General features: G+C 41.9%; 2 protein-coding genes across 6 annotated transcripts in view; both read right to left on the reverse strand.

The window, feature by feature from the left end:
* LOC136433344 (cell adhesion molecule-related/down-regulated by oncogenes-like) overlaps positions 1–1,978 on the reverse strand; it is a 40,593-nt gene extending 38,615 nt beyond the window's left edge. For 2 of the 3 annotated variants that reach the window (XM_066425459.1, XM_066425458.1), the window contains exon 1: positions 1,767–1,976. The gene's annotated coding sequence lies outside the window, so the exon portion shown is untranslated. Of the gene's footprint in view, positions 1–1,766 lie in introns of all 3 variants that reach the window. The other variant, XM_066425461.1, reaches the window with a different exon arrangement.
* A 1,807-nt stretch (positions 1,979–3,785) lies between these two features.
* LOC136433346 (cilia- and flagella-associated protein 44-like) lies at positions 3,786–27,270 on the reverse strand. Of its 3 annotated transcripts, none has more exons than XM_066425472.1 (40): positions 27,170–27,265; positions 25,536–26,306; positions 24,732–24,827; positions 24,498–24,590; positions 19,450–19,542; positions 18,542–19,135; positions 18,029–18,197; positions 17,526–17,688; positions 16,920–17,239; positions 16,605–16,719; positions 16,296–16,460; positions 15,776–15,934; positions 15,574–15,621; positions 15,032–15,131; positions 14,732–14,826; positions 14,300–14,503; positions 14,006–14,116; positions 13,033–13,185; positions 12,725–12,839; positions 12,473–12,582; positions 12,187–12,320; positions 11,642–11,936; positions 11,324–11,382; positions 10,976–11,138; positions 10,424–10,554; positions 9,897–10,093; positions 9,542–9,714; positions 9,241–9,429; positions 8,885–8,959; positions 8,653–8,762; positions 8,379–8,526; positions 7,875–8,032; positions 7,451–7,694; positions 6,907–7,093; positions 6,560–6,675; positions 6,140–6,316; positions 5,703–5,899; positions 5,151–5,376; positions 4,762–4,896; positions 3,786–4,439 (listed from the first exon to the last, which is right to left on the reverse strand). In XM_066425472.1, exons 1-40 carry the CDS (start codon positions 27,255–27,257, stop codon positions 4,269–4,271), a joined length of 7,047 nt encoding a protein of 2,348 aa, XP_066281569.1. In that variant the 5' UTR covers positions 27,258–27,265; the 3' UTR covers positions 3,786–4,268. The 3 variants fall into 3 exon arrangements, with proteins under 3 accessions (XP_066281569.1, XP_066281568.1, XP_066281570.1); XM_066425471.1 differs by having other exon boundaries at positions 18,029–18,200; XM_066425473.1 differs by lacking the exon at positions 25,536–26,306 and having other exon boundaries at positions 18,029–18,200; positions 27,170–27,270.
* Positions 27,271–27,971: the final 701 nt, after the last annotated feature.

Here is a 27,971-nt window from a genome sequence, read left to right on the forward strand (position 1 = left end):
AGGAATATGATTTGCATCAAATTACATTTCAAAAGAATATGCAACAACGGTCGGGAAATAACGCAAGGAGTTGCTACATAATCAACGTTCTCAAGAGTTGCTGCCAAATATCTCAACACTGTAGCCACAGTGCTGAGAACGCCTCATATTTACACAGTCTACTGCTGTCTAGTACACTAAGCATATGTAACAGTTAGAAGCCTTACCCATAAGTCAAATTAAAACAAAACAGTAACCCAATTCATTAGCCCCCTATATCATCTATTTCCAGAAGAACTTTGTTCTTTAGGTTCATCATACACAAATTGTGGGACAGCTTGTGTATATCCTCTTACCATTTGTTGTTCAGAAATGGACCCGCAATGTAAACAGATTAGCCTGGAGGTGAGTGGCTTCTACAGTGGCAAAATAACAAGTCTAGCTCTGATCAGTACCGATTTTTGTCTTTTAAAACATTTATTTCTTAGATATCTCTGCATGTTTGCCTTTAAATCAGTTCCTCTGTGAAATATTGACAGTTCACTTTTACAACCATGTTATCGTCCCAGTGGGAAAACTGTGATAATGTCTGGCTTAGGGCAACATATAGGCCTGGATCAGGAAAGGATTTGGTATTTGATATTCCTATGGCCTAACTTCTGCTGAGTGATGCTGGCTGACTTTTGTAATTATCCCTAAAGGATACAATGGCACTAAAATCAATCTATGAGAGAGGGGAACTCATTTGTCCATGATCCGGGCTAGGACTAAAATTGAATTAGGAATGATTTGCCCTGATATCAAGATTAAGGCAACAAATTATTTCTGAATCTCCTTTGCCTGGTAATGTATGAGCCATAGAATCACAGAGATACTCATAATAGCCCCCTTGACATTATGGGACGTACAAACAACTGTTTTAAATCCGTCAAAATTACGTTTATAAATCACTGGTGAGAGTGTGACTGGGACTAGAATGAAGCGCAGGACAGTTTTCCATTTTGCACCCCTCCCCCATAAGGGCCTGACCTCGGAGTTTACGGTTACTACTCCGAGGTTTTAACGCTATCACCTCCTCTCATACTGAAATGAGTAACTTGGGATTCATTTGTCTACACAATTCTCTACTATTTGGGGGTAAAATCGCTCGAGAAATGGTGAATTTTAACGTTAAATGTGCCATTGTCGCACCGCGATGTTACTACTAGTATTCGAACTGCCAGCCCGTGATTGACAGCACACCTCCTAGCTGCGAGTGTTGATATCGTAGTATTTATATCAGACCCTTCCCTTTGGCTCCCTCCTGCTGTGAAGTTTGCCGATTATAATTTCCATAACCTTGTTGTTTGTGGCATGTAGCCTAAACCTGATCGTCGCTGGAGCTGGAGTATAATTTGTGGTGTAGTCGGGAGGACCGGCTGTCGGCCGTGTCAGTTTTCACCACACTGCTCATTTCCCATTCATACTGCGTTCTTTTATCCTTTGTCTCCACCGTGTACACAAGTACTCCAAATGAAACCAACTGCAAATAGAGGCCCGTGTATCGGTTATCGGCACACAAACCAAACAGGAAGTAAGTGGGGCGGCCGTGGACGGCACAAAATAAGAAAACTGCTGCGTGGTACGATTTGCCCGAGCGTTTCTGACATAGCATAGGTTGTGATTTGGAAGGCGCCCCAGGACCGCCATATGCATTCAGCAACATCGGCACAGCTGCCACCCCTTTCCGGCCACATCTCCTGCCGAAATCCCACTCTACCTAATCATACGGCCCTTCCCACACTCACCTGTGGTCCTGACGGTTTCTCTAGTTGTTTGCTGGACAGGTGATATTCGTCTGGTCGTGTGGAAACACAAACACCGGTTGCGAGCGACTCCGTCCGAAAAAGCAGCAGCACCCCAGGCATCTGTTTATGCTAATACGCTGAATGTTGATGAGGGCTGCTTGTTTGGCGTGTTTACGCAAATCGGGGCGATAATTCCCACTTACTCCGCCTCATGTTTACCCACGGGTTAAACATGTTCACTCATTGAGAAACACTCACCCTTGACCTGTTGACTGAATCAAGGAATGACAGCAGTCTTGGACTTTGATTTTTCTGAGCTAATCTTTGGGTAGATTCTTGTCCTTCTGATAATCCTTCCCCCACACTCCACAGGAAGGCAAGACCGCAGAAACACCACAAACAGTCAGTTTGGACGGAAAGTGCTCAAGCTTGTTCGCACATCCTCGATAAGTCGTTTCACAAGTTGCGGTCAATTGTTTCAATGCACATAAGTAGATTCATAAATGTTTAATGTCGAATTGTCGCGGTGAATCAGGGCGGGCATTGATCGACTTTTGTCCGGACCGTGACACCCGCGCCCCGCAGTGCAGTCATTCGGGACGGTATCAAATGAAACTCGAACGCGTTGAACTGCGAGCGGCAGAAATCCTTAGATTTATGTTACGCCCGCCGCCCGCGCCTACGTGCAAAAAGGGTTGAAAAGATAAAACCCAACTGGTTTCTACAAAAGGTATTTCGGTTGTCCGGGTCCTTGTCCGGTGTAATTTCTCCTCTTCAAGCCCATTTAACTTTTCTCACGCTCCATTCCGGCGCGGCCCAAGTACAAAGTGGTTAACTCAGCCCCAAATCATTGAAGATCATTGACATTGAACTTTTTTGTGAGCTTTGGTGTCTTCTGTCTATCTATTTTTGCTGATCAAACCCGTTGCGAAAACGAGATATATAAAATGTATTATGACATGCCGTGGAGGCAATGGAGAGGTCGTCCTCTTTATTAGAGTAGAGTAGAGTAGAGTAGAGTTTCTTCGGCCAGGTAGGAAACGGCTGGTTCCATTTTAGTAGACTCTACCAGACTCCCCCGGTCGCTGGGAAAATAGTAGAAATTGGCCAAATAGAGTCAAATGTTTGAAGGGAGTTGGCTACGGAGAGAGCTCGGTTGCGAATTTGACCCTCTCTCCGTAGCCAACTCCCTTCAAACATTTGACTCTATTTGGCCAATTTCTACTATTTTCCCAGCGACCGGGGGAGACTGGTAGTCTAACGTTACCATTTTAGGCCGCTCTTCACTTTTATGTCACAGTCATTTCCAGTTTGTGGGGGTTGTCTATTGCTGCAATGGACGTAACAGTGAGTTTACTATCACACCCACGACCTTAAAACAAATAATTTCTGTTATTGCTGAGGAACACACCACAGCATGTCACACTAGAATTTCTGACCGGGAGTATTTATCCAGGTGATCCCAGGTTGGTGCACACCTCGTACAGCTGCAGTACTGGTGAGGCCGCATGGCGGCTAAGTACCACCCACTGTGTAACCTCCTTGGTATAGGGGAAGCATAACAGTCTTTACGGTAGCAAATTCCTTGCAACAAAATCATCACATATAACGTGAGTTTTGTCACTTTCACTTCATCTCCGGAGATGATGAAGAATGGCTACTAATAGACAGTAACATTAACATTGAGAGAACTGCTAGTGGCAAATGGATATTGTTTCATCCCATGGATACTGTCTTCCCATCGATAGATCTGCTTGGTGGCAAATATATATTGCTTTGGTCCATGGACACTGTCTTGCCACCAGTAGATCTGCTTGGAGATAACCCCCTTTTCTAAATCGTCCAGCAATAACATTTCATTTGTTTTGATGTGATTTGTTCCAACTTCCAACCCAGAAAGTCTTTTATTTTATTTCACATTGGAATACTAATGATAGATAAGATGCAGCATCATAGAAGGGAGATATGACTTGAATGTGTGTACTAGGCTGGGGACTGTACTTAGAAAAAGAATCTGAATTGTTGGTGAACAGATAGATTTATTGATATTATGTTTCAATCATTAAATCCAGTTGTCCAGTGCAATCCCTTGGTGTAGTAAAATAAATCTCAATTCAGTGTCTTGAATTCAAAAGAAGTCAAATCTGCCAGTTTCAGTCAGTGCATAAAGTGGCTTACAAACAAATGCTATACATTACATCAGTAATATTTCATTGCAAAGACTTCTTCTGAGAATCAGAAAACTTAAAGGGTAATGGCAAACAAGGTACATCTCAAATTCAACATCATTTACATACATGTACATATACCTGTATTTCACCTCTCACAATACAATGAATTGTATCACTTATCTAGAATTTCTTACACCGGTTTCAGTTGATCCTGCGGTTCTGGGAAACAACTAAAACTTGAGATAAAGTCTACAAAAGAATTATTAAATGTACATTCCAACACCACAAAATACATGGAGGGTATTTCAAAACTCTTATACAAGTGCTGAAATCATGAATGTGTTGGTGGCTGTGCTGGTGGTAGGATGTGCCCTCCCTTGCGCGACAGCAGCCCGATCTCCTCCTTCAGGGCCTCGATCTCCTGTGCCTGCAGCTGCACCAGCTGGATGAGGCGCTGCCGCTCACGCATGTCCGCACGACGGTTACCCTGGTACTCGCCACCCTGAGGAGAAGGACACAATGTTTAGCAACTATCAACTACATGTACCTTCGTATCAGCCAACGAAAGGGTTTGTAACCCCGTAAGGGGCGGTATAATCCTGACGGTGCTTAAGCATGTCGACACGATGATGATGATCTTCGTATTGGACATTATCTGTGTACTATTGAAGGTATGCGAAATTGGACAGATTGACTTGAGACCCTTTGATGTAGAAGCATAAATGAAAAGAGGTAACGGCATTACTGAGAAATATTCATCATTTATTGCAACAGAAGTCAGAATGCAGTTTCAGTAAGGTGTGAAAACAGGAAGAGTAACAAACCAAATTTTTCTGTCGGGCATCAAGAGATGTTTCCAGTTCCTTCCTCTCCCCCAGCAGCAGGTTGAGCTGGTCCAGCAGCTGGGTGTTGTTTCTGGTCAGCTCTGTGATTCTGTCTCTCTCCATCTGGACTCTCTCCTGAAAGAAGTAAGATAGATATGAGATACAACGGGCAGTAAGATCTGCAATTAGACAGTCTTCTGTGGAAAGTCATTTTTCTAAAGCATTCATAAAGTATAAAAAATGATGGTCACAGTCACTGATCCTTAAGACTGTAATGCACATCCAAAGACATGCAACTTTTTCTCTCTGAAGTAGTAAAGCATCTAGTATTGCTTATTTCATAGTCTGGTAGCAAAGTGTGCAAGCATGTGTGTAAATAATGGTCTTACCCCCCACTTGGCCAAGTTGGCAGCAGACTTCAGCTCATTTGCTCTCAGCTTCTCCTTCAGCTCTTCAATGTTGCGGTTGACCCGCAGGGACTCCAGTCTCTCAAGATCCACAATGCGACCAAACTTTAGCATCATCATGGTGTGACACTTCTCCTCCAGCTCTGTGATCATGGCCTCCATCTCCTTCCTGTCCTTCAGGAGCTGCACGTGCTGCTGGCGATACTCCCTGCAACAGACAGGAACAGCGGGGTCTCAGTACAACTTTGTACCCATAATCTTTCTCATAACTTCTTGGAAAACAAAGATTAAGTTCTTGGAACCACTCCAACCGCAAACCTCAAACCTATAACTAAATTCTTGGAACTATTCCAACAGCAAATTTTAAATAACTGGAAACATTTGTTGTAGCCAGCAGGTTTGTTCATAACTTAATGATAAAGGTCGGATACAATCTTGAACTGAACTCATAATTCACAGGTTGTTGACGTTCCATATGAGCTGGCAGTTGGATTTTTATTCATCACTTTAAGATTAGGCTAAGCTTTTGCTCACTTGTATCTGTTCTTCTGGACTTTCTTCTCCTGTTGCAGTTCCTTGATCCTGTGCTGCAGGTTGCCCATAGCAGATGAGGTGAAGACCAGACAGGGTGATAAATCATTGGGCACGATGCCATTGTACATGTGCTCCACCTGGTGCAGTCGCAGGGGCACCACCACATCCAGCTCATTCAGCTTCTGCTGCTTCTCAAGCTACATGGGTGGAGAGAACACATAAACCATCATGTAGTTCCTGGTCATCACTGGAATACAATTCAACATATTCACCCAATGAAAAGATTGGATCTTATTTATCCTTTACTCCTTAGCCACAAGCAGTGCTGAAGTGTATTGGGTTACAGGATACAAGGCAGCCCACTGTTAATGATGACATTTATGACTAGATTTACTCTTTCCTTCAGGGGAAACTTGAAGGTTCAGCAGTAAGGTTACCTGGAAGGCCTCCAAATCACCCTCTGCAGTCTTCAGCGCAGAGTCCATAATTCTGGCCTTCTTGGTCAGGGTTTCATATTCCTTCTTCAGCACATCTTGAGCTTTCTTCTCCTCAGCAAGGGCCTCCTCAATATCCAGTCTTCGCTCCCTCAGCTGACACACGTTGTCAAACATTTCCTGGAGAAGACACAAGGTGTGTAAGTAACACTGAAACATCTAACATGATGATCCTTTAACCAAAAACTTGTATTTTTGCCCATATTGTACATGGTCATTTGAACAAAATTCATTCACTTAACATGGTCCAAACCACGTAGGTCTACCATCCCATCTACAAAAGAATTTTGGCAGTATTCCAAATCTTTCCAGGTCAAATGCCCATCTTTATGAGTCTGAACAATTGCATCAATGTGGACTTACCGGGTCACATCCAGGTGGACAGACACTGTCGTCCAGACCTCCCTCATCACTGCCCTCCTCCTCACTGCTGGACCAGTCTGACTCATCATCAGAGTCATCGCTGTCATCATCAGACCCTACACATAACAACAGAAATGTTCAATACACATCAAAAAATGAAAAATGTGTATCTCCTTCAGGATATGCCTTTGTACATGTCGATGTAGCCCTCACAAATTACAATACATGTACTTCAATACAATCATACATGAACAGATCATGGAAATGATTTACTGTATGGTTTACCAAAGACTGGTTGCATACTGTTCAATCTTGCCAAATACGATTAAAAGTACACAGTAGCCTACCCTCTTCAGATTCTGCTTTCTTTTTTGCTCTCTTGATTTTCTTCTTGAAAACCTTTGTCAGGAAATCTGCAAACTTGTTGTTGTCACCCAGAGAGGCCTGGAATGTTGACAGCAGTACTCTCTCCTTGTCCAGGAGTTTGTCGATGTCCTTCTTCTTGGCCTCGAGTTTGGCCTGGCATTCTGTCACCTGCCAATCAACATGGTTTCATGAATCTTGATTTTTTTTTTCCTGAAGTCGACCTCCTTTCACTATTTCTCAGATGTGGTTGAATCATTTCACCAATCTGCAGACATTGTCAGAATACCCATGGAAAACTCTATGCACCCTAAGAAAATATTTCAGAGAACGTGAGCGTGGATGTAGTGTAATTCCTGTGAATGCATATTGATTGATAACAAGTGAACATGCATGTTTACTTGTGACTTCTTACATCTGATAATTATAAGCTACAACAGATACATCCTGTAAGAAAACTTAGTATGAGCTATCAGACAATAAGAGCAATATTACATCAGCCCCTGTGGTCATCCATGTACAACTTACTTTGACCTCCATATCAGCCCTCTCCTGCTTCTTGTTGTTGACCTTGTCGGCAAGGACATTCTCTCTCTTCTCAAACTCCTTCAGGAGGACCAGCTCCTCGAACAGCGTGATGTGCCGCAGGTCGGCCATCTTCTGCTCCACCTGCAGCTGCAGCTTCTCGTGGCAGAGCAGCTGCAGCTTGGCATCAAACCTGTTCAGCAGCTCCTGGACCTCTCCCAGGTGTGTGTCCCTCTTGTACAGCAGCCTGCAGACACATGTCAGGATCAGTAACACGTACCGATAGCATGAAAATCTAGGTTTAGAACACCAACGGCTAGTCAGGGATTCAAACCCAGGACCCAGTGATCCAGATTCCAGATTACTTTGCACCAAAAGACCAATACCTGTGTACATTATCCTGCAATCTGACAGGGTGATAACTGACCTTATCTCCTCGGCATTGCGTAGCTGTATTTCCAGTGGAGTGAGGTCCTCCTGGTTGTCCTGCCACTGGCTCTCCTGTGCTGCAGTAGTTGGGGAAACTCCGGCTTGTTTATTGCCCCCTGAATCAGGAGGCGGAGAGGCTTCTGCTGCTGCCTCGGCCTGAGAAGAGAGAAATCCCACACATATAACCCGTGCAACTCATATTGACATTGCATGGACAGGACGTACTGGCACATTAATAGTGCAGACTTTGTAGGGGGTTATTACATTCATGCAGAACATCTGATATGAACTGCTTAAGACCTTGGGTAAGACAGTCTTCATCCTGCAATGTGGCAATGATATGCTTCTTTTGACAAGATATGCAGATTTAAAACAAATGGAGTCCTTTTCTAAATTTTGTGGTTTACCTTCAATTGGGGTGCAAGAGTATGGCTATGTCTGACATACCTGATATGATATTGAAGGGTACAAGAAAGGTAAGGCAGCTAGTGATGAGACAAACCTGTTTCTCAGGAGCTTTTTCTCCCCCACCAAAGCCTCCAAATCCACCGAACCCACCGCCGCTCTCTGAACCCTTGAGAGCAGCAGCATCTCTGGCAGCCAAGTCTTTCTTGAACCTCAGCAGAGATGCTCGGTCATACTCCATTTGTCTGTTGGAGAAAAAGGACACATTAGGTTCATATAGTCTACTGGCGGGACTATATAGCTCAGGAATCAGTACAACCAGCACTTCATCCAAGAGACAGAGGAGTCCAAGGAATAGTAGAAACACTCACTTTTCAGGCAGTTCATCTGGTAGTAACTGTGGAACAGGAGGAAGACCCTTTCTCTTGCCAGGTGCCAACTGGGACTGTAAGACTTCCAGTGCAGACACATGCTCCTGGATCTGAGGAAATCAGGAGGAAAAAAGACCATGACCCTGGGAAATTATCATTGGCTTCAGGGTATAACAAATAATAAATCTGACAACATCCTGACAGTTATTGAACAAGATTATCCTGAACCTACCTGTTCTATCACACTGATTTTGTCCTGCCTCAAAGCATACACCCTCCGATTGAATAGCTCTTTTTGGTGATGAATCTGAAAAGACATGTAACAGGAGGATATAAATACAGACACACAAAGTAGGCAGAGCAAGGTAAGTCTGACCTTAAAAAAAGGGACTGCTTCATTATTGATCTGGAATATCTTTTAATCTATTGCTATGCTAGTCAGCACAACTTGGTGAAACAATAGAAACTAACAGAAAACTCTGAGAGCATACACGGAGGATCTTGAAAACACCTATTAGTGGAAAATCTTGAAATCAACAAACAACAATTACTGTATCATAAGTTAAGCGTGTGCAAGGAAATACCTACCAATCCCCTCAGGACAATAAGCTGGTTTCTCTTCTTCTCTGCATTCATCCTCAGGTGTTCTGGCACAGTGTAGTCCTTAGCAGTCTTCAGTTTGACATCTCCCATATTCTCCTGAGCGTTTTTTATATCTGCCAGGTCTTGTGGATCCTCATAGTTCTCATCAGGTTTATTGCTGAGCAGAGCGTCCCACTGCAAAGGTAATTTACAAGCTGTTAGAACAGATGAAGTACCCTTGTGCACATGCGATTGGTGGCCATGACATTTAATTTCACGAAAGGTGTAATAAATGAGTGATACGTACCTCTGTCTGTCTTTTTTCCCTTCTTTTCTTGGCTTGCTCAGCCTTCCTCAGGGCCTTGGCAACTTTTTCTCCCAATCTCCCAGTCAGCTGGACTTGTCCCTTCTTGGGAACTGTCCCCGGTATGCCCAGTCCAGGCTGACTGGCATCATCCTCATCCTCACTTTCCTTTGCAGCTGAAATAACAAAGAGAGAACAACCACCAAAGCTTTTAATTCTTTTCTCAAATGAAGGTTGTGAGAATGAATGGCTGATAACAAAAAAAGATGTTTCAATACATGATAATGTGAACTGAGAAAACTAGAGTAATAGACCAAAAAACACATGCTTCATAGCACTAGGTGTCCTGACAACAGACCTTTGATGGAGTAGTCTGTTGACTCTCGTCTGCTCCCAAATTCCCCAGGCTCCACCACGGAGGACTGGCGCTGCTCCATCTCCCTCCGCAGCTGGTAATATTCCTCCGACAGCTTTCCTAGGCGGAACGTGGAGACCAGGTGACCGGTTTCAAAGCTGTGCACGACCAGCCGTTCTGACATCAGAATGTCCTTAAACCTGGAGTGACAGACAACCCATATGATATCATGATTGACATGCAGTTTGGATTCACAGGATTGTAGAGGAATAATGAGCAGCAGCTTAATGGGAAAAGGGGACAATTCATGAGCACAGGAGTTGTAGGCATGTCTGTGGTGAACATGTAATAGGAATTCAAAAATGTTTTCTTCAGATTTGTCTGCAGTGTATTGGCAAGACTACAAAGTGCTTTAGATGCCATAAAATTCTCTACTGCAGCCCAGAATTGTTCTTCTACTTCTACTGTATAAAAATTTGTTGTCTCCACTCGTAAACTTTACACCCAGATGTCCCAAACCACAGGCTTACCTGGCTTTCAGCTTGTGCAGTGCCAGGGAGTGCTTCTCCTTCTCCCAATCCAGCTCCCGATGTACCAGCTGAAGCCTATCCTGGGTCAATAGTTCCATCTCTGTTCGGTTCTCAGGATCCAGCTCAAATTCCTTCAGTCAGAAGTAGGACAAGATTAATGAGAAAAAAAAAACTATCTGTAGGACAACATTGTATCGAACATCTACTAACATAATTGCACCAGGGTATATAATTCCGCTACCCTAAAAAGATACGTCCAAACAGATCTCCAACCCAACGTCCCCCAGTATAATTCACTCCCGTATCTAAATTGTAAATACCTGGGGGTGCTGTACTAGAGATCTTTCAAACCCACTGTGGAGGATTTATGTAACCCAGTGGATTAACATTAATGGTGGTTAAAACTCGAAAGAAAAAAACTGAATAAGGTGATCTTTCTTTTGTAATAGACAACATTTTGCCACATTCAACTTGCAAGATCCTGATAGATTCTTTTTAAAGTCAGCATTTCTGACCCACAAATAGTAATACCCTATCTAGGGAAAGACGCACCATTCTGTCCAGCTGCGCATGATCTGGAAGCTCCTGGTTTTGTTCAATCAGCTTGTGGAATTTACGTCGTAGCTGGTTGATGGCCTTTCTTGTTTTCTGTTTCTTCTCTTCAGCCAAACGCATCATCTTGTCGTGCTCGGCCTTCTGCTTGGCATCTTCAATGCTGGGAAAGTAGAGTACCAAATAATCAAGTTAGATACAGCGATGTGTTATACAAAAGTCGTCCCAGCACCTCTCCTGCAAATGTTCTGTGTGCTACTTAAGTCAGGTTTAACTCATGCCCCTTTGAAATGGGTTAGAGGGCTTACAAGTCACCCGTAAAATCTAAAATAGAAAGATGATACAAACCTGTAATGGTCATCACGATCAATATCTTCCACCCTTCTGAAGGAATCTTCATCCTTCCACTGGAATAAAAACAACAAATAGTTTATTATTGAACTGTCTGTTAGTTGATCCTAATATCCATTCTATTTGAATGAAAAATTCACTTGCCTTGCTTTACTTGCATCACATTTCACAGGAAAAGGTAGCTGCCATATAATTTGCTATCCATCAATCTTTAAAAGCTCTCATGATCCTCTTTGTTATTCCTTTTTGTCACACACTGGCTTCCTACAACTGAAGGCAGTCTCATCAATGGCCAAAAATTGATGATGTTCTCACCTTAGCAGAGGGAACTTTGGCCCTCTCCTCTGCCCTGGACCGGTCGATCTCTGCTTGAGACAAAATCTTGAAGGCAAAAACGTTGCCATCTGCCCCAGCCGTGAAGAGGAACTGATCATCAAAGCTGGTGGTGATCTGTGTAACACTGCCAGCCTGAGAGTCGTGAACGCTGTATTGCCAGTACGACCCAAACTCAGCGGCAATGTCCCTGCTGTCCCAGTCCTCATCCCCCTCCAGGGGGTGGATGCGCACACTGCCGTTATCCAGACCCAGCAGGATCTGACGCTTGTTGCAGCTGAGACAGAATGATATACAATTAACAAACACATCAACACCCCAGTTTACATTACCACTTACTTCAGAGCCTTATCAATATATGACATTGTTGGCATCTAAGCACTGTATCTCAAAATTTGTACATTTGAGCATTTATCAATGATGTATTGACTAAAGCTTTTAATGACATCATCCACCAGACAGACCAGTTGAACACATGAAGCTTCTCCCATGTTACCTGACGTGGAACTACAGCTGTACATGCTCACCTGAGGGAGATACAGGTGATAGGGGTATCATCTGTCTCCAGCATGGGGACCGCCCTGCCAGGTTTCACTGCCTCGATCTCCTCTGCACTGTCAGGCAGCTTGCACTCATACAAGTAACCGGCATCAAACTCACCCTGTTCAGGACAAATCAGAACGCAAAATATCACATCTGCATCTTTCTTATCATTTCAAAAGATGTCAGTTTCATGGAGACTAGCACCAGAGAGAGACAAAACAACCATTTCAGGCACAAAGTGCCATGGAAAGTAAAGCGGTGGCTACTTACCATAGAGAGCCAGACGGTTCCAGGCGGTCCATGGTAGAACCCCTGCAAGATGGGACTGGGCACAGGGGGGATGTACATTTGAGTCTCCAGCTCTATCTCACCTTCCTCAACTGGACAAAGGACAAATAAGAGCAGAACAGTGATTCAACATTACCATTAGCAAAAGGGTTTACATCATCATTAGCAAAAGGGTAGTACTGTTAGGTACAATGAATAAAGGCTTATCCAGATATTTCTAAGACATTGATTTACCTTCTTCTTCTTCATCATCCTCTAAACCCTGTTGTTGCCTGATCTTCCTTCTACGTTCTCTCTCCTTCTTTCTCTGCTCCCTCTCCTCTTCCTTTCTTTTTCGTTCTTCTTCCCTCTTTCATAAGGAAAAAGAAAAGCACAAAGATGTCAATTCATTGGTGACACAAAGCTATTCTGACATATTAAGAGTAATGAAAATAGACTGTCTTTACAAAATAGAAAGCAATGTAACATAATTCTGCTAGGGTACATAACTCCTATAACCTGGAGGATTAATGCTAATGGGGATTACTAGCTTACTAGCTTACCCGTAGCTCTGACTTGATGCTTTTGAATGTGAAGCCTCGGAAGGCAAGACCTTCAATTTTGAAGGTTGTTGACGTGTCGTTTGTCCCTGGCTCTGGGGCAGCTAACTCCACTACAGTGCCATTGGTGCAGCAAACCAGCAGTTTCTGGGGACCCTGTGATATACATAAGGAGCAGGGAGAAACATGGAGTGAGCAATAGATCAATACATGAGCATGGAAATTATAGATCTGCAATCATGATAAGTCTAATGATGAATACCACATGGCACACACATAGTCAGAAAATAGCTCGTAACACATGTTGCCTTAAAGTTTTGATAATTAACTAAGATTAAGTTCCCTCATTGTGAGATATTGCTTTAAAAAGTAAACACAGGTGCTGAAAAGTAGTGCGCTGCATTCATTCATGGAAATATACGACTACATGCTTTAAAAGACAAATTATTGATCAGTTAAAAGAGCTGTCTGTAAACACACTTTTTATTGTCTCTGTAATAATACTTGTTTCATGTACATATAGAATACAACACGGGGTATTCCGTATCACCCGAGGTACCAGCCCGACCGCGGGTCGGATCGCCCAATGGCCGTAGGCCGGAGGGCGATCCGACCCGCGGGAGGGCTGGGACCAAGGGTGATGCGAAACACAACGTGTTGTATTTTATTTATGTCATAGCTTGGTCATACCCATTCGTGAAAACACACATTTCAATGCGGAATACGCCTGAAGTTGAGGGGGTTTTGTGTCCTTGAACAAGAAACTGTAACAACATTGATTCTAACCTCCGAATCTGGTATTTGAATTTCCGACGGCAGCGCAACCGGCACGTTCGAAATGCTTTCGAAACATTCTATGGAAGCCTGTGTGATAACACTCCCGAACCCTATGTGATCCGGATAGTTATCACACGGTCCGGAACACCCCTATCAGGCCCAGGTATGACATAAAGAAAGTTACACAGGCTGAACTGACCTCTGACTCAGGAGACCACTCAATACAGGCCACTGGTCCGGGTACATCAACAAAACCGATGGGCTCGTACTTCTCTCCCACCGTCAGGAAAAATATTGTTTTGTCTTCACCCTGCAAAACAACATAGTCATGATTATCAAGACAGCAAAGGATCATACATATCAAACCATAAGACATTGTAAAGCTTCTTGAACAGAAGTTTCCAATTTGAAAAAGGTAGGAGCTTTGCAGCTTCGATAGTAAGCTGATTGTGAACAACTGACTGATTGTGCACATTGATTGTGAACAACTCACCCCAGTGGCTAGTATCTTCCCCTTGCTATCCAAAGCCATGGCTGTAACAGTCCCTGCATGTGGTTTGAATGCCTGCTGGAGAGAGATCTCAGTGGGAGCCTCTCCACTGTTAGTGCCATCAGCCTGGGGCTTTTTCGCAACCGTCAGAACACGTACCACTCCGTCGGTGAACCCAGCAATCAGAGTAGAGCCCTCTTGATCCACCTAAAGGGGATATACAGCCTTGGTGAGGAACAAACTAGGTCTGGCTAGCAGGGCATTCTCACAGCAAAAATCCTCATAATACAGGTACAAGGGTCATATATCAATAATGACAGACTCAAAAGTTAAGACCCTGTGGAAGCTAGAAGGCAGCTCTCACTCTGATTTTTGAGTCTTTTGGTATTTATATATATATATATATTGTTATAAAGGCGAAGCGGGAGAACTTACCACAAGAGGTGCCCAACAAAGTGCTGATCCACCTGCAGTGTACTTGGCAGTACACAGGGGCAACTTGGCAGCATGGTCATAAACATGCACACGGCCTGGAAGATAGAAAGTTGCAATAGTTCAATATGTCACAAAGGAATAGATAAGAAACAATTCTGGACCAAGTCCTAATACATGTACATGTATCAATGAATGTAACTCAAAGTACATTGTAACTCAATTTACTTTCTGTATAAGAATGTATATTAGTTACATCATCTCATCTTTACAGCAACAATAACAACAGGTAAGAACACCCACTGTCCAATCCGATGGTGGCAAACAGATGAGTGTTGGGAGATGCTGACAGCCCTGACACCTTCCCAGCATGGTAGTGATACAGCTGCTCCGGAGCTTTGGTCTGTATGTGAGGAACAATTAGTATATTAAGGGCTTGGTGGGGACAAACTGTATGAGCAGTAATGAGTTCCAACAAAGAGGTTTAGCTTTTAGCATTCCATGGGTGTTTCAGAGTACAGTTATCTTGAAGATGTGAATCAATGACACCTTTTGATACAGTGACCATCATGATTTAACTTGATTGACAAAAAACTGCAAAACTAGAGCGAAAACTAGTCTGGTGCTGACTGGTGTTCTATGTCTTCAGCTGGCCTTAGTGCTGAAAGTACAGTGCTAATGAACATCACTTCTTCCAAAGGTACAAATTGCAAATACATACTTATTGTGATGTCAATTCCCCTGCTAAACATTCAGAGATATCATCTATGACTTCAGCATTAAGCATTTTCATACTTTTAGCTATCATTGTGGTTAGAATAATGCCAAAATGATATCTGACTTACCGTGTGAGAAAAGGAGAGGTCCAACTTCCATATCCCTCCATTGGCATCCTGAAATAAAAGATAATGTCGAGGTTAATATCAGGTTTAACATACAAAGACCATATTTTGTTAACTTCCAATACATACCCATCCCATCCCAGAGTTTTACACTGTAGTACCATAGGTTGTACAAGCCATAATTGAATAAGCTGACTTGACTGACCTGTGCATACCACATGGTGGACTGTTCTGGGTCCACAGACTTTGTCATGGACTTGAGGTGGACACCATTGCCCACCTCCAGCTCGTTCATGGGCTCCATCTCAAACAGTCCTGTATCGTCCACCGTGTCAGCTGTGTCCACTGTCTCAAAGTCCCACACCTGTAAGATGGGCCAGAACCAGTCAGAAATGTTAGATTTGCAGGAGCATCTCCCGACAACGTTTCCAGTCTGTGCAATAGATTCAACTGGTCCATTAAAGTATCAATACAAGCAGATGCTCATATTTATACCTGAAGCTAAATGTTTGAGCTAAAGAACATTATACAAAATCTCTACACAAGTCTAACTGTTTTGTAGCCAAACTTAGTAGCCAAACTTTCACGGTCACTTGATAAACTTGCTGAAATCTATGTAGTGCAGATCATTGAATATGGATCATGCCTGGATAAATTAAACTAGAAAAGCCAAGAGAGACAAAGTATTAAGAAAAGTGAAGTCTGTGCAATGTCCTGACACTGACCCTGACACAGCCGTCCGCTCCGATGGTGATGAGCTCCCCCTCGTCCATCACCAGCTGCTCCACCTCGCCCTGGTGACAGGGTTTCTTCCCCTTCCGCACGATCTCCACTTTAATCAGGCCCCCCTCCCACAGCAGCAGGTTCCCCCACTCCGTGCCAGACAGCACCTGCAATGGTAGTTGTCATGATCAACAGAGCAATGTAGTTGACATTTTTGTCACAAAGATACATATGGTGGTGAATCATGGCCTAAAAAATGTTTCTTATGCAAGACAACTGCAACTTATGTAAAAAGAGCCAGGCATACACACCTTCCCATCAGGCAGTTCCACATAGCCCTCTATGTCTGTGATGGAAGTCTTGCCAAACCTTCCCAACTCTCCTTGCAGCTTCAAACCAGTGAAAGTATTGGCCATCTTCCAGAATCTATAAGTAAAGTTAGAAATATGTCAATTTCTACAGATTCATATCATTAAAACATTATCTCAACAAGAATGAATTTATTGTAAAATAGTCCATGACTTAGATAAAGAAAACAAACACAGATGAAACTATGTTGGAGAGTTTTGAAATTTCCTGTTGTGTCATGTTGAAAAGGGACAACATGCAAAAAGCTAAAGGTATACCTGATATGGCCAATACCACTGGACGTGAGGAAGCCCTCATTTTCTGGGGAGAATGTCACCCTGAAGACGTCCTGTCCAAAGGCCTTTGATCTGAGGACAATCTGCTCATTCTTCCAGTCCCAGATGGTCAGCATGAAGTCAGGGTAGCTGCCCACTGATGCCAGCAGGTCACCGCTGGGGTTAAAGTCCACGAAGGCGTAGGCTTCAGCTGTCCCCGCCCGCATGATGCGATACAGCTTCATGGACGGCCACTCATAAATATTGATGTTGGGCTGGTCTCCTTTCTCTGCAACTGCAAAGTACTTCTGGCTTGGATGCACCTGTATGAGGAAAAGCTACATATAAACCAAACAACCTAACCTAGTCATGATGATAGTAGAAACAGAAATATCACAACAATCTGTTAGCATTCCTGTCTTTCTTTCTGATGCCCTTCCATACCTTAGGTAGATGATCCACCTGTCATAGATTACATGTCACATGTATTTTAAGTCCCATTATGGAAAACACTGCAAAATCACACTAAGTATGTTACGTTTCAGAGTTAAGGAAGTCTTAACTTAATAGGTTCTGGTTTTTTAGAAGTAGGAAATTTGAAAGCCTTACCGTCAGTGCACCAACACCCCTTCCACTGGTGCTGTGTAAGTATTTCTGTTCGCCTGACTCCAGACCCAATACCTCCACAGCATTGCCAGCAATAAACACCACAGTGTCCTTATCTACAAGGTGCAGGTTGGAGCGACGTTTGCAGTCGTAGCCAAACGAGTGACTGTAACGCTTATTAAGGAAGTCGACTTTCATTTCTGCTGCAATATCGTCCATCATCTGTGTACAGTAAATCGAAGTGCAACTTACTTGACCTTACGATTGATAACCCCTTCCTTTATATTGTAAAGCTGTAGCTTCTACCAGTCCATGTTTTGACTGTTCTGTGTAATCTAGTTCTAACTTCATTCAAGACAAGCTTGAGAAACATTCCCTATTGCATCAGATAGACAAAATCATCTAAGTAAAGGGAAGATAAACAATGGATCTTTTTGCTTATCATATGACCAAACCTCACTAGAACGTGAACCCAGGATTAATTAACTATTTCACAGAAAGGATACTGTAACTCCATCAGGTTGAGTGGAATGCCAGAGTCTTGTGTCACGTGTGGTTTAGACACGAGCTCCGCATACTTGTAGAAGAAGTTTGCAGGCATTCCACCCTCCGTGCCTTCAGTAAGCTCAGCTGCTACATCTGCAGGTGCCTGCTCCTGGAGTGCTCCTTCAGCAGCTGCTGATGATAAGAAATGTCAGAACATTAGATGTGAACAGTTACATTCAGCATCAAAACCCACCTTCTCAGTTAAAACCAGCTGGCTAATTTACAAGCTACTTACTAAGGATACACATTGACAACATTGAATATTCTGTATAGAAAAATGTTCATTTTCCAGATACTTTGACCAGCTTATTATAAGAGAGACCCTAATCAAGACTTTCTTATAAAGTGTAGTGTGGATGCATCAGATTTTTGGCATTGAAAATAATACTCTGATTACCATGTTTTTTAAACAAGTCTAACCAAAACTCGGTTTGGAAGATTCTGACTAAACATAATCAAATTGATACCCTTACCAGGGGCCTCATCATCCTTGGGTTTGTCGGCAACTTCTGGCTGTTCCTGGTGCTCACTGCTGTCTTTTGCCGCTTCCTCTGGTGCAGGCGGTTGTTCACTGCTGCTTCCTGCAGTTTCCTCAGGCTGTGTCTGTGGCTCACTAGTCTCTGCTGGTGTTTCCTTTGGCTGTGCTTGCTGCTCACTAGCTTCACCAGATGTTTCTTCTGGCTGTGCTTGCTGTTCACTTGCTGGAGGATCTGCAGATGTGTCCTCTGGCTGTTTGTCTGGGTCAGCAGGTGGAACAGCATCAGCCTCCTTGCCAGAAGTGTCATCAGATGGCTGTGAAGGCTGTTCAGTGGCATCTGTAGCTGCTGTCTCTGGCTGTTCACTGCTGTCCTTTTGCTGTTCCTGACCACCTTCAGCAGAGCTTTCCCCTGGCTGTGGCGCCTGGTCTCCAGTAGTGTCAGCATCAGGCTGTGCCTGCTGGCCGTCTCCTGTAACTTCATCACCTGTTGTGGGAAGACTCTCAGACGGTTCTTCTTTGTTGTCTGTGCCTTCTTCTGCTGCTACTTGAGCAGTGTCTGTAGCAGCTTGATCCCCTGGTTGTCCAGACTCTGAGGGGAAAAAACAACAGTAAGGCTGTAACTTATATAAGCAAGGCCATTCTAATGTAGTTTTGTTTTCATGACATGACCGTTGCAAGGCAGAGTTGGGTAGGCCAAGTTATTTTTAAGCTGTGTGTATGTGTTCAAACCTTGCCAACATATACAACACATAAAGAGCATTACAGTACTCTAAAAACAAGGAACACAGAATGTGTTTACCAGGTTGACAGCAGCTGTTTCTGCAGTGCTACTAAGGCACAAGAAAACTCTGAGCAGAAAACATGCTACTTCTACAGATAGTAGTATAAATCATAGTTGCTGACCTTCAACCCATTGGATGTCTTCACCAGCTTGTTGTTCCCCTTGTTCTTGTTCTTGGCCACTCCCAGCAGGTTGGCTGGAGTCTTCTGTGGTACCTGCAAAGGTAGTACATGTAATGTAATGGGCGCAAAGATCCATATTCCATAATCAATACAAATGGTTAACAACATAATTTGGAACAGCACAGATGTTAGCTTTCACAGTTCAGAAATATTCAAGGTTAGCAATTTGTAATTGACTGACTCTGAGTTTGAGTGATGAGTTTGTTCAAGAACTTTCGTGATTACATTACTTACTCTGAGCTTGATTGATGAGTTTCGTTCCAGAACTTTTGTGATTATATGACTGACTAGGTGGATGATTGATGAGTTTGATCCTTACCTCGTGTTATTACATGACTGACTCGGAGGTGGATTGTTGATTTAGTTTCAGAATTAAAAGGACAACTTCTGAATCTTTCACTGTCTGTAGAAAGTCAGTTTGAGTTGGATTATTCTTATGATTTTGAGTTAACTTCATATCTGGTAAGGGAATCAGTGAATATGAGAGGAAGGTCGATTTTGTGTTGAATTTAGAATCTGAGTTCAAGTTTTGTTTTGATTTGACTTTATCTTATATATTACTGACATTTATGACATTGTGTTTGAATTTTGAAAATGATTATTGTTTGTTTTGGAGCTTACTCCACATATCAGTTTGCAATGGTTTATATCTTTCATTTAAGGATGGTTGTACGTAGTTGGTTGGACTACTGGAATTTTTGGCCTTAACAAAAGAATGTTCTGTTGTGTATTTTTTGTTTTCATTCATGGCACACTGTATCCCGTCTTTATATGTTTAAGGTTGAATGTGTTTGAGTTCATATACATTATGTTATCATCATTTACGAGAACCCCTTATCATTCTAGTATTGACAAAAACTGCTTTTTTACTGTTTATTTTGCCTTTTGCGGTCGTCTTCCCCTGTTTGATTTCTTCGGTATATCTTTTCTACTTTCCAGCTTTGATGACATTATCAAAAGTAAATATATGTAGTTTTAATTGTAACGGGTTAGGTGACCGCAAAAAGCGAAACGAAATATTTGCATGGTTAACGGACAAACCATATAATATATGTTGTTTACAAGAAACCCACTGTACCGCAAAACAAGAAGATCTTTGGCAATCAGAATGGGGGGCCCCGGTTTTATTTAGCCACGGGCTTAGTAATAGTAGAGGCGTTTTAATCTTATTCAAGAAGAATATTTCCTATACCATCCACCAGACCCTGAGCGACGACTCAGGGCGGTGGATGGTTTTAGATATCACTATAGATTCTACACGTTTTTGTTTGGCCAATATTTATGCCCCTAACTCTGATGACCCAGACTTCTTCTATAACCTCGAAACAACAATACACAATCACATAGCGTCAGATCTAAATACTATTATTGTTGGTGATTTTAATACTATATTGAACCCGGAGATTGACAGAGCTGGGCATCACGCTGCAGTTTATCATCCTAAGTGTCGTACAGCAATTAATTCTTTATGCGCTAACTTAGATTTACATGATATTTATAGATATTATAACCCCAGAACAACACGTTATACTTGGAGACGGAGGCACCAGGCCAGTAGAATTGACTATTTTTTAACTTCTTTTTCCTTAACTTCTGCTATAGGTAACGCTTGTATAGAGGATAGTTTAAGGTCGGACCATTCGCTCATTGGTCTCACTGTTACCACTTCTACTATACCTCGCGGACGTGGGTATTGGAGGCTGAACCAGGATTTGTTATACGATAAAACTTTTATAAAGGAAACCTCAGAATTCATAACAGATTTTTTCCATTTCAATGTTAATTCTGCTAGTCCAAACGTTGTGTGGGAAGCTTTTAAATGTTCCGTTCGCGGACATATTATTAAATTTTCTTCATGGAAAGCTAAACAAAATAAAGATACTGTATTTTCTCTCTCTGGGGAGATCGACAGACTGCAAAAAGTATTAGATACACATTTTAACTCAGACACCTTTCAAATATTACAAAATAAAAAACAGCAATTAGAATTACTATACCAAACTAAATCCAGTAATATGATCAGAGGGGGGAGGGCCAAGTGGATGGAACACGGGGAAAAATGTACAAAACTCTTTTTGAATCTTATAAATAGAGGAAACATGCGGAAGAATGTAACTAAACTCGTTACGGCTGAGGGATTGGTTATGACCGACCCTCAAGATATTTTAATCGAACAAGTTAAGTTTTTCTCCGACCTTTATTCTTTCAAAGAATCTCCGATGTCTTTAGAGAGCGATACTTTTAAATATTTTTTTCCCGACCCACCCCATGTCTCTGTATCTATTGATCAACGAGACAGCTGTGAAGGGGAAATTACTGAGAAAGAACTCAAAGAATCCATAGAGTCATTTTCATCTGGAAAAGCACCGGGATTAGACGGCCTACCTGTTGATTTTTATAGAGTTTTCTATAAGTATCTTAAGAAACCCATGCTTGACTCCTTTAACTTTTCTTATCAAACGGGGCATTTAACCGACACCCAAAAATCTGGTCTTATTACTCTTTTACTAAAGCAAGACTCCACGGGACAGGATAAAGACCCGTCTCACATTAAAAACTGGCGGCCCTTGACATTGTTGAACTGTGATTCGCGTATTCTTTCCAAATGTATAGCCCTGCGTATTAAACAAATAATTCCTAATTTAATATCATATGATCAGACTGGTTTCTTACAAGGGAGGTGCATTAGTGACAATATACGTCGGATTTTAGAAATTATAGAATATTATGAACGTAATGATTTACCTGGTTTAATTTTTGTTGCAGATTTTGAAAAAGCATTTGACACTATTAGACTTGATTTTATTTTCAAAACACTCGAATACTTTGGCTTTGGTGCGGGATTGATTGATTGGATAAGAGTTTTGTATAAAGATATAAGTAGTAAGGTAATCAATTATGGACATATTTCCCACCCCTTCATGCTGTCCCGTGGAGTTCGCCAAGGCTGTCCTCTTTCACCTTATTTGTTTATTTTAGGAGTAGAACTTTTAGCTAATAAGATAAGAAATAATATTGGAATAGAAGGATTAACTACGTATGGTATAGAGTCTAAAATCTCTCAATATGCCGATGATTCTAATTTCCCCCTGGCCCCGAAACTTGGTTCCCTCTACTCATTAGTTAAAGATTTAGAAGATTACTCTTTATTATCTGGTTTAATTCCAAATTTCGATAAATGTAAAATAAAACGTATAGGTTCTTTAAAGGGTACACATTTCTATCTTCCTTGTCCCTTGCCAATTCAATGGACAGACGGCCCCATCGACCTTTTGGGAATTCATATTCCTGTACAATTTTCGGATATAATTAGTATAAACTTTGATAGGAAATTCACTAAGATCGATAAACTTTTACTTCCTTGGAAGACAAAGACTTTAACACTCATGGGTAAAGTTACTTTAATAAACACACTTATTGTATCACAATTTATATATTTACTTAGCTCGCTTCCGTCCCCACCGCCTGATTTTTTTGTCAAATATGAAAAGAAAATATTTCGATTTCTATGGGGAGGTGGGCCGGAGCGAGTTAGTAGAAAGTCTATTTACAGTGCTTATGAACAGGGGGGACTGAAGCTAAGAAACTTGCGGTCTGTCGATCTCACCCTAAAAGCCTCTTGGATTCCTAAGCTACAGTTAAACAGAGAATGGTTCTGTTCCAAGTTTTTATTTATGTCTTGTTCATGGTTACGGACTTCCTTGTTCCCCTTTGTACAACTTTCTGTCCGTGATTTTGATAATTTTATGGGTAAGAATCCGCCAATAACTTCCTTTTTCAGACAGGTCATACAATATTGGTTGCGCTTCCAACTCCGACCCCCAGAGGGTGTGGACGAGGTCAAACAACAGCTTCTCTGTTTGAACTCGAATATATGTATTGGTCAAAAACCATTCTTTTCCTCAGCTTTTGATACTGGGGGTGTTCGATTTCTTAATGATATATTGGATTTAGAAAATAGATTTCTTTCTTATGAAAATTTCATTCTAAAATTTGGGGATATGTGTACAAAATTACAATACAATCAGTTAATTTCTGCTATACCAGCTCACTGGAAAGCATTACTAAAGAAAGCATCTCATATCTTACAAGTTTGCATGCCCATTTGTAGAGACACAACTTGGCTTAGAAAAAAACTCATCAATAAACATTTGTACCTTTTTTTTATCAACGATGACAAGGTTTGTGAACCGTCGTATAGAATACAACTGTCTTGGGAGGAACTTTTTAACACTCCTATCCCATGGAGACAAGTTTACTGCTTACCTTATAAGCTCACAATTGATACTTATACAAGGATGTTTCAGTTTAAGACGCTTTTTAAATTCTTAACAGTAAACAAAACACTATACACCTGGGGCCTGGTAGACTCCCCTCTATGTAGTCTGTGTCATGAAGAGGAGGAAACAACCATACATTTATTTTGGAATTGTAGAATTGTAGCTAATTTCTGGGCTGAAGTGCAGGGTTGGTTTTTTAACTTGACAAAGATAAATTTACATATGAATGCTTTTAATACTGTCCTTGGTGATCTAAGCGACCGATGCCCTGTTCTGTCAAATCTTATTATTCTATTAGGTAAATGTTATATATTTAGATATCGTAAAATACATGTTGATTTATCTGGTTTTATTTCATTTGTTTCCTACTTTCAAAAATTAGAATTCATTATTGCCCAACGCAAAAATAAGATTCAGAAACACATTGGGAAGTGGGGGGAACTACATATTGTTCTATCTAGTTAATTTCCGTTATTTTCCTGTACAATGATAGGGGTTCTCTCGGCATTTTATGATCATACTCTTTTGTTCTTGGATTTTAAGTTTCAGTTTTGTTGTCACACATGTGCCTTTATTTTCTGTATGTTTGCCATGATTTTCTTTTTGTAAAATTTATGTTGGTTATAAGCAATAAAAAGACTGATCTATAAAAAAAAAAAATTTGTAATTGGGGTAACATACAAGTAACAAGCTATAGTTGAAACTAACCATTTGCTGCAGGAGCCTCGGCTCCATTTTGTGAGGATTCTACATTTGCTGCATCATTACTTTCTGCAGGAGGTACTTCCTGTGGGCTGGGCTCTGGAATGCATTCACAATGCAGTTTGATTAGAATCAAAGTGTTGAAGTACTATGTAGATAGATAAAGACTTTTGACAAATATCACATACAGATGTTCCAACATCAGAAAATGTATCATTAAGCCTGTATGCATCAACTTACCATCTGCTGTAGCGACGTCTTCTCCATTTCGGGCAGGATCTGGAGGATTTGTGACATCATCAGTTGGAGGAACAGCTGTTTCCTGTTGGTTTGACTCTGAAATAAATTATACATTGATAAACATAAATTTGATTAGTATGATGAATATTAACCACAGATTTTATCTAAGCACTGAACATGTATGTTATAGGGAAGATAAGGCAAGGGAAATGGGAGATATCTGGATTCTAATGGCTTTGACATTTCAGACATCTTTGTCTTTGGGGAGACCTGTCTGGATGTGGAAAGAAAGGGGTGTATCTATTCATCTTCTGTTACTCGAGGCAATATGGATGATTAATATGGCTTGTTGTGCTTATGTATACCATGCACTGGAGCTAAAGGAAAGTGGGTGAATGTAATGCTTTTCGTGGCATTGAGGATAATCTGTGACTGCTGGTGATTGTGAGTTAAAGTGGATGGTTACAGGCGAATGGATAATGGTGCAGGGGTGCTTAGACTATCTTGCAAGGAAATTTTACGACACATTTTCAAAGGATACAAAGATTAGCGCAACTACCATAGAAGAAGTGACAGATCTCTGAATATTGCACCAGATACGCTCACAATGTTCATCGCATGATTTATATTTCATGCAGTGCTTAAATTACTGCCATGCAAGAAATCAGTTTATTACACGGGGATTGGGAAAATTAGTGCGCAAAAGTGCAGGGCATGCAGATTGTGATGCTGCTGATTGGGGTGCAGTGATTAGTGCATTTTCAGCTCCGTATGTGCAGAGATTGGCTATCCATTAAATCCTACCAGAAGGAATCATCTCTGGGTTGTTGTCAGGTGAGTGGGAATTTGTCTTCTGCTGCTGGACCAGAGTTCCATCCTTGTTTTCCTGGATCCTGGCAGCCCTAGGGTCTTCTTCCTTCCCAGATACAACATCACTGTTCCCATTTGCCGGGATGTTGGACTGACTTGACTCTCCAGTTGGCTCCAATGTGGCAGCCATTACTGCTGTATCCTGCTTATCAGAGCTACCAGCAGTGCTAGTATCTGCAGTAGGGACCTCCTTTGCAGCAGGTACTGCTGCACCACCTTCTGCAGTAGTATGGGCATCATCTTCATGGATAGCGTAGGTATCATTGGTATCTTTGTTGATAACATGGGTATCTTGATGGGTACCTTCAGTAACGTTATTAGCTGTATGGGTGGGAACAGTACCATCATCTGAGTGGGCATTTTCTTGCATACCATCAGGACCTTTGTCAGTGGTAGTGTCAGAAACTTTGGACGGCATGTTGTCTACAGTGCGTGTATCAGCAGTATTTTTGTCTGCAGACTGAGCATGAGCATCACTGCTCTGGTCATTCCTATCATCAGGACTGCCACTCTTCAGCATTGTTGAATCAGCACTAGGACCAGTAGGGCCTTTATCTGTAGATGTTTCCTCTCCTCCTTCTAGGACAAAGCGACGTAGAGCCTCTTCCTTCAGATGTTGGGTTGCTTCCTGCAGGTTTTTAGACTTGCGCACTGGCACACTGTCTGAGGCAGCACTAGCCTCAGACTGACCTGACTCAGGGTCCACTGATTGGTGGATAAAAAGGGATGAAAATTCAACTACAACATTGTCCCAAAGTCAATCAATTAGACGGGAATTTCCCCTTTCAGGCAAAGTACTCGAAACATTGATGCATATATGTACCAGTGAGGCAAAATTAGACCAGCAATATGACAAGGGAGGGAGTCATATAAGAATTGTTTCTTTACCTTTTGTGCCTTTCGATAAGTGCTTTACCTTCTGAAATTGATCACCTACTCAAAAATAAACATACCTTACTCCATCCGCTGTGAATCAACTGCCAGCAGTTTGGTTTGAAAATGAGATTCCTTATCAGTAAATATCTGCTCTTGACAGTAGACAATAATAAGACATATGTGAGCTTCACGTAACTACCTTCTTTTCAAAGCAGCTGTTTAAATGGTATTCATGGTCTATTTCTTTTTATTGAAATGAGAAAACATTACACAGACAGAAGATACTGTAGGTAAAGATGGAAAGGTCATCAAAATATCTACAAACATTACATACATTTCTATGTCGTTTGTTGTCAGTTTCAATACCAGTGCCAAGCGATGTCCAAGTGACAGTGTGATGTTTGGTTATTAACACTGCAGTAAACAACTCCAATCTACAGCTTCAATAAAGCGGAGGTGATCTGTGATTTTGGATCGATACCTTTCTCTGTGATAAATTTGTGTAGATAATTTGGCAAGGTAGTCTACCGTTACGTCTGCTAGTGTTTTTCTACTGTCTCTATTGTACTACATAGAAATCGTTCGCATTGGGAACGCATTATCCATCCTATCTCAACACTGATGATTACTGCCACAAATGTCAGTGCTCGGATTTACTCAATAATAGTGTAGACAGTTGTAACGGCCCTTACCTGCTGTAGTGTCCGCTGCAGTCTCTTCGCTGTCCGCCATCTTGCGTTTCTCAACAGAGTGGTTACTATGGCGTCTGGACGAGACCATTCACACGTAGGGGTGCGCCATCTCATACAGTCTCGTACCCAGAGTCATTTGCGCATATGTAATGCACTATCGTACCCAGGTACATTGAGACATCTGTTACTTTCTTGTATGTAGAGTAGAGTAGAGTAGAATTTTCGGTCAGGTAGGACTGTTCCAGTTTAGACCGCTCTTCATTGTTGAATTCCTTTTCCCTCAACTGTCATGGTGGGTTTGTGTGGGTGTTCCAAAGCTCTGTGGTTGTACTTAACAGGGTGACATTCCATGTACCTGTCGAATCTGGCTTTGAAAGCGTTCACTGAGGGAGCATTGATTACTTCTTCTGGGAGACGGTTCCACCGGGGGATTACCCAATATATCTACCACGCTATGCAAAAACGAAACTGTACAATTCCTTAATGAGACCTGACAAATGTTAAGTCGCAAATTAGACTAGAAACATGCAACACAATGTCTGTATTAGCTATAGTTCCATGTAGTAATTACCGTAGATTGCACTCGATGTAGCCTTGTAGTAGCCTGTATTTACACAAGCTCTCAGCCGGAGGTTACTGACCCCCACCCAAGGGTTAAAGGCGGCTACGGGACCGGCTGGACACTAGGAGCGTGATTCGTCAGGCTGGCCTTGTAGTAATGAGAAATATTCTTAGATACAACTAGATTGTTACCTACTTTATTTGTAAATTGCTCTAGATTACTACCGATACAATGCCTAGA

The sequence above is a fragment of the Branchiostoma lanceolatum genome, chromosome 4 (genome assembly GCF_035083965.1).
Source record: "Branchiostoma lanceolatum isolate klBraLanc5 chromosome 4, klBraLanc5.hap2, whole genome shotgun sequence".
NCBI classification, from domain to species: Eukaryota; Metazoa; Chordata; class Leptocardii; order Amphioxiformes; family Branchiostomatidae; genus Branchiostoma; species Branchiostoma lanceolatum.